This window comes from Elephantulus edwardii, unplaced genomic scaffold (genome assembly GCF_000299155.1).
Source record: "Elephantulus edwardii isolate Elephantulus edwardi_28Jun2011 unplaced genomic scaffold, EleEdw1.0 scaffold00007, whole genome shotgun sequence".
Lineage (NCBI taxonomy): Eukaryota > Metazoa > Chordata > Mammalia > Macroscelidea > Macroscelididae > Elephantulus > Elephantulus edwardii.
In genome coordinates, this window is record NW_006399757.1 from 4,683,770 (window position 1) to 4,695,650 (window position 11,881).

The window sequence follows — 11,881 nt, forward strand, 5'->3', positions numbered from 1 at the left end:
TGTGACCTGGTCTGAAATCCCAACTCATCCTTTTACTGAGCAGCTCATTTAACCTTTTAACAGTTCCTTAATCAGTCCCTGTTACTCTTTGGCTATATATGAAAAAATTAGACATATGTGGAATAAAGAGGATTTCCCCCCTAACATCACGTACAAATTAGTCTATGAAACAAAATTTGGGATGTGCTGCTCTAGACAAATTTGCCTTTGATTGTTAATAGAAATCTTAACAAATCAAATATAGTGGAATAGCAAAAGTAACCCAAGCTTTGTAGCAAAATAGATGTTGTGATGAGCCAGCCTTTATTTAGTTGCTGTTGGGTCAGTTGTCATTGACTCCTGGTAACTTTATATATAACAAAACTTAACATCATTCAGCACTGCAACAGCTTCATAATTGTTGATGTATTTGAATCTATTGTTACTTATTATTGTGTTAATACCTTATCGAGAACTTCCCTTGCTTTTTGGTTGCTCACTACCAATTGGTTGCTCAACTAGCAATTGATCATTCCTATCAACATATTTAAAGCATTTGAAAAAGTTATACAGTCTTTAAATCTAAGATGTTTCCTGGTTGTATGTCTTCCAAGACTGATTTTTTTTGGTTATTTTAGTAGTACATGGTATATGAAATATTTGACTTAGTAACTGTGTTTTCCTTTTTCATTATCTAGTTAGAAAGGGTATGCTTTAATTTGCTGAATTTCTGGTTGCTTAGTAACACTTGATACAACTCATTATCCATGTTTAAAGAAATTTACTAAAAATAAAAGGATACTTTTCTAATATCACTGAGATCCTGACAATAAATATTGAAAATATTGCTATTAAAGAACAAAACACTCAACTCAAATACATTGTTGTCCAGTAGAACCAACTCATAATTGACCCTCCAGCTGGTTTTCAGAGGCTGCAAAGTACATGGGAGGATATTGCCTATTCTTTTTTCCTGTGGAGCAGTTGAGAGATTCAAACTGCCAGAGAGGCTTGGCCTTTTGGTCTTTGGTTACCAGTGCAACTCCTTATCACTAGGCTACCAGAACTCCAATAAATATTGGAAATAATACTCTTTAAGAGCAAGAGTTTGGAATGAGGGTTGCAAAGTGGAGTATACTCAGGGTGGGGGTGGCTGGGTGCAGGGGGGATTGTATACCAATGAAGGAGGTTTGTGGGTTTTTTTTTGCTTTTCAAGGAGAAGAGCAAACTGGGAGGGGGGAGAAAAGTGCAACAATGAATGAATGGATATAAAAAAAAAAAGAAGAAGAGTTACGGAAGACAGGAAAAGAGAATCACTAAATAAAATGTACATGAGTTAAAAAAAAAGAACAAGTGTCAGAGGTTTGTAATTACTGATAGTATTTGACACTAGTTTAGAGGTATTACATAGGGCAATAAGAAAAGAATAATTGACATGACTGTTTGCATATGATATTATTATATACTTAGACCAAATGAATGAATTATTTAAAATACTGACAGTGCTAAATGTTGATAAGAATATAGAACAGCTGGAAGTCACACAATCCTGGTGGGAACACAATGCTACAGCCACTCAAAACTGGTATTTTACAAGTAGTTCAGCAGATCTTTCTTCAGAGACATGTTTAGGGAATTTCAGTATTACTTAGGTAACTTTAGGCATCACTTAGGATCTCTAACATTTACCAAATAACACCAAACTTTCACTCATTATGAATCTCTGGTGGCCTCTTGCTACAAAAGCTGTGCTGCAATCCTGAATGCATGTGGTTCAAATCCATCAGCTGCTCAGTGCAAGAAAGATGAGCATTCTCCTCCTGTGCAATTACTGAAGGGTTAGCTATGGGTTTATTCTGACTTAATGATAAACAACAACAACATATCTATTTAAGAGAAATGAAAGCATTTCCCTACACAATGACTTCTGTAAGAATCTTTATGGAAATAACCAAATGTGGTGAATGGGAAAATAGGACTTGAAATAAATATAGTAAATGGAGAAATATAATTTGATAGATCTATACAGTGGACAATAGTTACCTCTTCACCATGGATGGCTTTTTTTTTATTTGGTATTTAAATACTAGTGGAGTAGCTTCTAGAATCACAGCATCACTCAAGTCTCTGCAGTATGAAAAACTGACAGATAAATAGTAGTAAATATATATAACTAAAAGTTCATTCTTTTTAAGGATAATCACAATACCAAAAAAAATCCATCTGAATTTGGAACAGTATACTGATACAGACAGCAAAATAGTTAAATCTCAAAAGCTAAGTAAAAAAAGTAAAGAGCAAAAGACTACACATACTGTATGAGACAGTATATTAAATTCTAAAACTGGAAAAATTTTAGAGACATAAAATACTAGCAAAAGGAGTTGACTGGAAAGAGACCCTACGAAACTTTTATTTAAAATTAAAAACACCAAACCCACTGCTATTGACTTGAGACTCAGAATACCACTGCCCCATTGTGTCTCCAAGGCAGTAAATCTCTGTAGATCCAAATTTTCGTATTTTTGTCCCTCAGAGAAACTGGTATGTTTGGAGTACTGACCTTTGATTAGCAGATAAGCACTTTAATCACTGAGACACAATGATTCTTTGGGTATTAATAAGCCAAAACAAAAAACCCATGGTAAATGAGTCAACTTCAAGTCATAGTAGTCCTCCGTGAGACTTCTGAAGCTATAAATCTTTATGGGAAGAGATTGTCCTTCTTCAACTCTTGAAGCAGCTAGTAGATTCAAATCTCATACATTTTAGTTTCAGTGGAGCTTCCAGACTAACCTGAAGAAAAAAAGACCTGGATATCGAAAGAAAATTACGTGAAAACTTTATGGATCATATTGTCCAGTTCACTGACTTTAGATACATCATTGTCTTGTGCTGTCATGTTGGAACCAACTTATAGCTGCAAATCCAGTAGCTTTTCAGAAACTGTAAATTGCATGAGAGGAGGTTGCCCATCTTTCTTTCATGGAGTAGCTGGTGCACTCAAACCACTCACCTTTGAGCTGGCAGCACAGTTCCTTTCCACAAAGCCACTAGATTTCTGTAGATATATCATTAAGGGATCCATCACTTGAGGATAAGATCCTCAGTGAGGTTGATTGGTACAATAGCCACTGCAGTGGACAATGGACTTAAACATGCTGGCGGTCATGAGGATATTGCAAAACAAGACAACTTTTCCTTCTGTTATATATAAGGTCACCAAGAGTCAGTCAACCCAATGACAGCAATCTATCTGCACATAATGAAATATTTGTAGGTGAAATGTGAGGTCTAGAATAACACCAGAAGAAAAAAAGATAAAATGAGATTGGCATTATTAAAGCTGGTTGGTATTCCATACAGGGATTCATTGTATTATTCTAATTGTACTTCTATCTGGGTTTTTCTTAATAATAAAAGTACAGAGGCATACTTACAATTTAATGAAATAATGCAACATAGTATGAACATAAAAAAGTAGCTTTCTATACTATCCATTGTAAACTAGAAAATAAAATTAAAAAGAAATGTCTATATATAAATTTTTAAAATACACAAACTAAAACCTCATTGAAAATATGAAGTAGAAGATATTGTCAGGTGTCATGTAGTAAACTCCAGTTCACAGTAATCTCTGTGTGGCCTTGCCATCCTCCTGATCTCCACCGCTCGTTGTTGTGGTCACTGTGTCAGACTATTTAGTTGAGGATCGACTTCTCTTTTGTTGACTCTCTACTTTTCCCAGCATGGTATCTTTTTCTAGAACTGATGCCTTCTGACAACATACTCAGACGATCTAAGGTGAAGTTTCACCATTCTTGCCTCCAAGGAGCCACCCTGATTATACTTCCTTCAAGGTAGATTTGACTGTGTGCTAGCACCATATTTCAGAGGCATCAATTCCTCATCAGCCTTCCTTATTCATTATCCAACTCTTCCATGTATGTCAAACAACTAAAAATAGGAAGCCATACTGCATTCTTTAGTGGGAATAATCTAGTTTATTTCAAATTCATGTGAAAGTTGTTTGTATTCCAGTGAAAATTTAAAAACAGTTGTTTTTTTTACTGGAAATTCATTTTTTTCAAACTTCATGTGGAAAAACGATGCTCATTAATCATTCTCATCATCATCTTATTGCCATCAAGTCAGAACTGTCTCATAGCTGACTTTCCAGGGGTTCTTGGGAGGCTGTAAATCACACAGGAGGGCAATTACCAATCTTTTCTTCTATGGAGCCACTTTTGGAGACAGTAATGAAGATCCTATTTGACTGCCACAAGAACAAACAAGTCTGCCTTGAAAGAAGTATGACAGGGTGCTCCTAAAAGGCAAGGACAGTGAAACTGTTTCACATTCTTTGGGCTTGTCAGGAGGGTTCATTCCTTGGAAAAAAAGGCACCATGCTGGAAAAGGTGGAGAGACGGTGGCTCAGAAAAAAAATTACTGTCTACAAGATGGATTAATACAGTAACTGCAAACAGTGGGCCTGAGCATGGTGGAGATTGTAAGGATGGTACAAGGGAGGGTGAAGTTTCCATTTGTTGTTGATCGGGGTTGCTATGAATTTGTGCCTAAGGTTGCTAGGTGATAGATAAAAGACTTGATAATTATCATGTTTCAGGATTATGGCATTTTAGGTGGCAATATTATTAATATGTTAAGCAGTTCACTTCATTTTAAATCATGTCAACTTCAGTCATTCAGCATAAGATATATGTATATTGTCAAAATTGACAAAGACTTTGGAGTTTTTCGGTTGTGGCATATTTTTGTTTAACTTTCTTTATAATTTAACTTTCTTTATACATATTCAAATTTATATTGTATTAGAAATATCAGCTAATTGTTCATTAAGTTTCTATTCGAAAATTTACAATCACCTTTAGTTCTAGGTTTATTTGACTAGAAATAGGTTGAATACCATCTTATATTTTACCTTCTAGGCTACTGGATCAAGATCGGTCCCTATGCCACTGTCAAACATATCAGTGCCAAAATCATCAGTTTCACGTGTATCCTGCAATGTAGAAGGAATAAGTCCTGAATTAGAAAAGGTATTCATTAAAGAAAATAATGGGAAAGAGGAAGTATCTAAGGTAAGGGGCTTCTGCAGACTTTTTCCCTTGTGTATTATGAACTGTTTCAAGTGTCTTTTGATAGAGTAGCTAAGCGCTAGACTGCTAACCAGAAGGTCAGTGGTTTGAACCCACCAACTGCTCTTTGGGAGAAAGATGTGGCTGTGTCCCTCTGTAAAGATAGTAGTGTTGAAAATCCTGTGGGATATTCTCTTGTTTCTTGTAGGTTTGCCAGTGCATTGGAATCCAATGATAGCAGTGGATTATTAGGTGTGAAGATCTTTTAATTCAGATATGATTCAGATAACGCACAGTTAATGCATTTGAATTATACAATTAAATTGTTTTTAGTATATTCATGGAATTGTGCAATCATCACCACAGTCAATTTTAGAATATTTTCATTATTCTAAAAAGATATCCCGTACATACCCTTTATTACCCACACCATTTCCCTCTAACCCTGCTAGACAATCATTGTTCCTTTGTATAGAACTGCCACTGTTAGGTGTTTCATTTAAATAGCCATACAGTAATAAGTGGCTTTTTATAGCTGGATTCTTGCATTTGCTATAAAGTTTTTAAGGTTTATCCCGTTTGTAGTATTAGCATTTAAACCTTAATTTTGTCCAGTACTACTTACTTGTGTAGCTATGCAACATTTTATTTGTCCATTTATCATCTTTGAGAAATTGAGTGGTTTACATTCTTTAGCTGTTAAAATTAATGCTGGTAGGAATAATTACATACAAGTTTTTGAGTGGACATACATTTTCATTTCTCTTAGATCTCTTAGATCTGAAGTGGAATTGCTATATCTTATGGTCATTTTTATTTTTTAATAGAATTTTTTATTTTAATTGTGTTTTTAACAAAAGTTTACCGAAAAGTTGGATTTTCATTTATTCATTTTTGCACTTTTTACCCCCTCCCTTTCTTTCCCCTCCCCACATTCACTTTTTTTTTAAATATTCACTCATTGTTGCACAGTTGCACACCCCATCCCTCCCAGTCCTCTTTGCAGTGTATTTCTTATTCTGGGCTGTTGTCATATATATAATGCCTAATTATATATTTAAAATAATTCTTTTCTTCATATGTTCCAATACAGTATTTATTATTTATCTCCTATTTTCTTAGTTTCCCTCCAACCCCTATGTCAGTCCTGTTTTATAAGTGGTATTATGCAGTATTTGTCCTTTAGTGACTTAGATATTTCACTCAGCATAATGTCCTCTAGGCTCACCCATGTTGTGTAATATTTTATGAGTTCCTTGTTTTTTATAGTGCTGTATAATATTCAATTGTGTAAATATGGCATAGTTTTTCTATCCATTCATTTGTTGAGGGGCACTTGAGTTGCTTCCATGTTGGCTGTTGTGAATAATGCAGCAATAAGCATGGGTGTGCATATATCTGGTTGGGTGGCAACTCTGATTTCTATAGGGTATATTCCTAGTAGTGGAATTCCTGGGTCAAATGGCATTTCTAACTTTTTGAGAAAGCGCTAAACCGCCTTCCATAGTGATTTCACTAATAATTATTTTTAATCATTTGAGGAAATGCCAGACAGTTTTCCAAAGTGATGTATCATTTTGTATTTCTACCACAAGAATGTGCAACTAATTTTCTCTTCATCCTCTTCAAAACTTGAAATTATCTATTTATAGCAATCCTAGTTTTTGTTAAGTCATATCTAGTCGTAGTGTTGATTTGCAGTTCTCTGATGGCTAATCGTGTGCTTATTGACTATATGTGTGTGTGTGTGTATTTGAAGAAATGTCTTTTTGATCCGTTTTTCTAAATTTAAAATCAGATTACTTGTCTTTTTATTATTAACTAATAAAGTTACTTAAAACTTTTATCAGATAGATGATTTGAAAATATCTCCTATTCTGTTTCTTTGCTTTCTTAATGATATTCATTGCAGTTATATTTTTAGTTTTTATAAAAATCCAGTTTATTTTATTTTTATGTCATATATAAGAAATCATTGCTTAATCAGTGGTCACTAAAACTTATTCTGATAAATTCTTCTAAAAATTTCATACTTCTATCCATTTATACCTTTGATCCATTTTGTTTAATCAAAAGTGCATTATATAGTTCGAATCTACCAGATGCTCTGCTGGAGAAGGAGGGGCAATCTCCTCCTGTACCAGTCAGATCCGATTTGACAGTACACATACACAAAATAAAATTTTTTTAAAAAGCATTATAAATTACTTATGTTCCATAAAAGATGTCAAGATGCCACTCCATATAAACATATATCTTATTACATTTCTGATGATGCACTCAGCAAATTAAACCACCAGTTTAACCAGTCTTTGGCTTAATCATTTCTCAAATACTTCACTAGAATTAAAATTCTATTACATTTACATCAAATATCTTGTTTGCTTCCTTCAGAAAATATGTATTTCTTGAAAGTGGGCGAGCTCTGGTGGCCTAGTGGCAAGAAGCTGCACTGCAATCCCAGAGATGCATGGTTCAAATCCACCAGATGCTCTGCTGAAGAAGGAGGAACAATTGCCTCCTGTAGCAGTCAGATCCGATTTGACGGTACACACATTAAAAAAAGAATAATAATTTCTTGAAAGTGGTTTAGAGTGAGTCAGTGAGTCTTAAAATCCTAACAGATCAATAGTGTACTTATAAAATAAACTATGTAACTTCCTTCTGATAGTATTATTTAACATGTTTAGGCACTATTCATTATTTCTCATACATCTTTTCAGATAGTGTTTATACTAAACAGAAAATGAAATCCATTGCCCTTGAATAGATTCTGACTCATGACAACTCTACATAGGTTTTTCATGAATGTAAATCTTTACAGGAAGGAATTGCTTATCTTTTTTCCAGAGGAGCAGCAGGTAGATTTGAACCTCTCACCCTTTGGTTAACAGCCCAGGGTTCTTTGTGTGTATACAAGTCAGAACTCATTATAGTTGACTCACAAATGGATTTTCAGAAACTATATATGGTAAGAGAGCTCCTTTCTTTCTCCCATGGAGCATTTAGTGAATTTGAACTGCCAAGCTTTGAGTTGGCAGTGTAATTCCATACCTACTATATTAGTTATCTGTATGAATGAACGAATGTAACATGCTTTATTTTACAAGTACCCTTTGGTAGATACTCAGATTGTTTCTAATTTTACTAAGTGTGATTTAGAAAGTATTGGGTGCTCTTGGAAAGAAATTTTTCTATTTTAAATTTTAGCATTATGTGTCCAAAGTTGCCTTCCCAACAGGCTCTGTAATTTCACTCTTCCTGGATAATTCTTATTAACATTTTATGTTGTATCAATTATTTTGTAAAGGAACCTTCTGGAAATTACAATTTCTTCTAGCTATTTAGCCTTGAATTGTAACTTTTATACATCAAGTAAAATTTAAGAACAGTAATCTGAGAATGGTCTGACTTTTGGAAGCCAAGATAATCTTTCACATATTTGCTAATTTCTGAAGAATTTTAAAGCAAAAATAGCAAAAAAAAAAATGCCAACAGTTATAAATAAGGCATATTTCAATTTTAGAATTATTTTTGGGTAATCTATACATTTATATCTGAAGTATTAAATTTTAGGTCTATGATGGAAGTACACATAAAAATTCCATTGAATCAAAATATCACTGAAAGATATATTACTGTGTCTTCCAGTAGCTTAAAAAAAGTAACCTGTCGTGTTATGTACATTAATGTAATAAACACTAGATGGTATTAATGGTAATCATAGATAGCCTCTTTGTAAATTTTTATATTTCTCATTTCATGTAAGTATAGATTTCTAAAACCTGCCTTACTCTTAAAAATCTACTCCCTAACAAAACAAAAGTTGGTTAGGAAAATTGATAAGTATTATCAAGTGTTAAGAAATGGAAATGTATTGAAATTATCATTATCAAATGAGAATGTTTTGAGATTATGTTGTTTATTGTTAAATTGTAGATGACTCATAGCCACCCTGTGAACAAAAGACCTGAACACCATTTATAGAGTTTCCAGAGGCAAGCCATTTCAGAAGTGGATGCCACTCCTGCTTCCAAGCTTTTCTTTTTACACCCCCCCAAGCTTTTTTTAAGAAATGGGAATATATTGAGATTATAGTTATCCGATTACCAAATGGAGCAAGAATGAAAGACTACTAAATTCTTAATCTCTTCCTTAGCTACTAATGAATACAACATTCTTTACCAATTGACAGTATTATCTTTTCCATCTCCTTGAAGAATAACATGTCTGTATTCTTCAATATCTATATTGGCATTGCATTGAATTTGTGGATTATTTTTGGTAGAATTGCCATTTCCACAATATTCAATCTTCCTATCCATGAACATGGTATATTCTTTGATGTGTATAGATCTCTTTTGTTTCTTATAGTAACATTTTTTCGTTTTCTCTATATAAGTCTTTTGAGTTTCTAGTTAGATTTGTTCTTAAGTATTTAATCTTGTGATTGGCTGTTGCAGTTTGTATTGTTTTTCTTATTTCCTGTTCTATATCCTCTTTGCTACTTTAGAGAGATCAGACTTGATTTTTTTTTGTATGTTGATCATGTATTTGCTGAATTGGTCAGCTGTGTCCAACAATTTTCTTGGTGAACCTGTAGAATTTTCTAAGTACACTCTCATATCTCTATGTGTAGAGATAGTTTGACCTTATCTTTACCAATTTAAATGCCTCTTAATTCCTTCTCTTGCTTTATTGCTCTGCTTCTGCTAGGACTTACAGTGCAGTACTGAAGAGTAGTGGTGATAAATATTTTCTACACTTACAATTAATCTTCTTTTGTTTTTATTTCTAAAGTACAAGTATTACTTTAAAAAATATATTTACAAAATGAATTGATAATTGATTATTTCATTAAGTAGCTATTGTATTATTTGGTTTTTTAGCATTACATAGATAAATGAAATTTTATTTCAGTACTTAACATTTCAATCTTAACTCATTTGTTTGTTTCTTAAAGTAGATACACTTTTAATCTTATATGATTTTATCTTTATACTAAATTAGACATCAGATTAGCAGAATTATTCCTAATTATGTTGATATTCTCTCAGGAGTACTGTGACAATAAACCTATTTGAAATGTTATATGATTTACAAAAGAAAAATAAAATATGGTTGTTAGTTCTACAAAATTAAAATTACAAGGGTGAAAAATAAAATCATCTTTATTTGTAGATAATGATATTTTGCTTTTCTTGCCAGCAGATCAAAGTAAATAAACAGTTTACTTTATTTAGAAAGTATTTCTTGAAAAGTTACACATTAGGACTACAGTATAAAACAAAAGGAACTCCTATCACTATGAGAATTCAAGAAAGTGTTAACTAATGATTAAGGAGCTCAGATGGCTGGCCTGGTGGTAAGAAGCTATTTATAATCCCAAAGGCAAGGAGTTTAAGCCTACTTGCTACTCAGCAAGAAATGGAAGGGCATTCTCCTCTCGTGTGGTTTACTGCCTCTGAAAACCCCCTGGAGGTTCAGCTGTGAGTCAGTTCTCACTCAACAACACACAACAACAGCCATTCGTGATTGCCATTGAGTTTTTAAGGCAGAAAATTTAGCTTCAATATTTTCAAATCCTGATTTACTTTTTAAGATGTGAGAAAAAAATTAACTCAAGCAACATATATAGAAGTTAACTTTAAAAGTATTTGGTACCTTTACCATGCTTGATATCTCTGAAGAATAACTTATGATTGTGTTAACAATAGATTATGAAATCGGAGGAAAACCATGTCCTTTTCATATGACTAGAATGTATGCACAGCCATTTGCATATTTAACGGTTTTCTTCTTGCAGCCTTTGGACATTCCAGATGGTCGAAGAGCTCCACTCCCTGCTCACTACCGGAGCAGTAGCACACGCAGCATTGACACTCAGACTCCCTCGGTTCAGGAACGTAGCAGTAGCTGCAGCAGTCATTCACCCTGTGTCTCCCCTTTCTGTCCCCCGGAATCCCAGGATGGCAGCCCTTGCTCAACAGAAGATTTACTCTATGACCGTGATAAAGGTGAGAATGAGATCATCCGCTCATTTAGAGGGTTTGCTTAAGGATCTTGCTCATTGTATTTTTTTTCCCCTAAGATCATGACATCATTTTTTTTTCCTTTCGTTGAACAGTGAGATTGTAAAATATATTGGTTAGTCGATGTTTATTTATTCATTGGTTTCACATACCCTCTTCTTTGTGACTCTCAAAACATCTTCCATAAATGTGTCAGAGAAACACAGCGCATGGTTGTGACAATTAATGAAAGGTATGAAATGGTGTAAAACTTGTTAACATATACACCTAGATCCTTTCCTTGGTATTATCTAGTGCTAATGATGGTATTGGTAGAGTTTGTATTTTACATACTTAAAGTTACATCTTGCAATTATATTGATTTTGGAAGAGATAATTTCTCAAAATTCTACTAGAAGATGGTATTTTTTACACTAAGTTAATAAAGCATAATAAATCTTATAAGACATCAGGGATTATATAATAGCTTAAAAAGTATTAACCAGTACTAATAGGAGAAGAGCGCAGCTGGAATTTCTGTAACCAATCAGATCCAAACTCTGTTTTCTTGTCCTGTGTCAGATTTAGCCCAAATCGTTATTTCTGTTCTTTTTGTTTCTGACTCTCTCATATTCAGCTGCAGAAGGTAACAACAAACTTTCCATACTCCACCTTTTTAGCTACTTTCAAAGAAGCATGAACTTATTCTTTAACCATGTTTGGTGTTTTTCACCACAGAGTGATAAATGATTGTTGTTATGGTTGTTGTTTGTTGTTATGTGCTGTCGAGTC

The 11,881-nt window shown here is 33.6% G+C and overlaps 1 protein-coding gene across 1 annotated transcript in view; it reads left to right on the forward strand.

The window, feature by feature from the left end:
• The window catches only part of GLCCI1 (glucocorticoid induced transcript 1), a 149,823-nt gene that overhangs the window by 114,472 nt on the left and 23,470 nt on the right, over positions 1–11,881 (forward strand). Inside the window, exons 6-7 of the mRNA XM_006880375.1 lie at positions 4,929–5,081; positions 10,885–11,095. Of these exons, the coding sequence (XP_006880437.1) occupies positions 4,929–5,081; positions 10,885–11,095 (364 nt within the window). The remainder of the gene's footprint in view (positions 1–4,928; positions 5,082–10,884; positions 11,096–11,881) is intronic.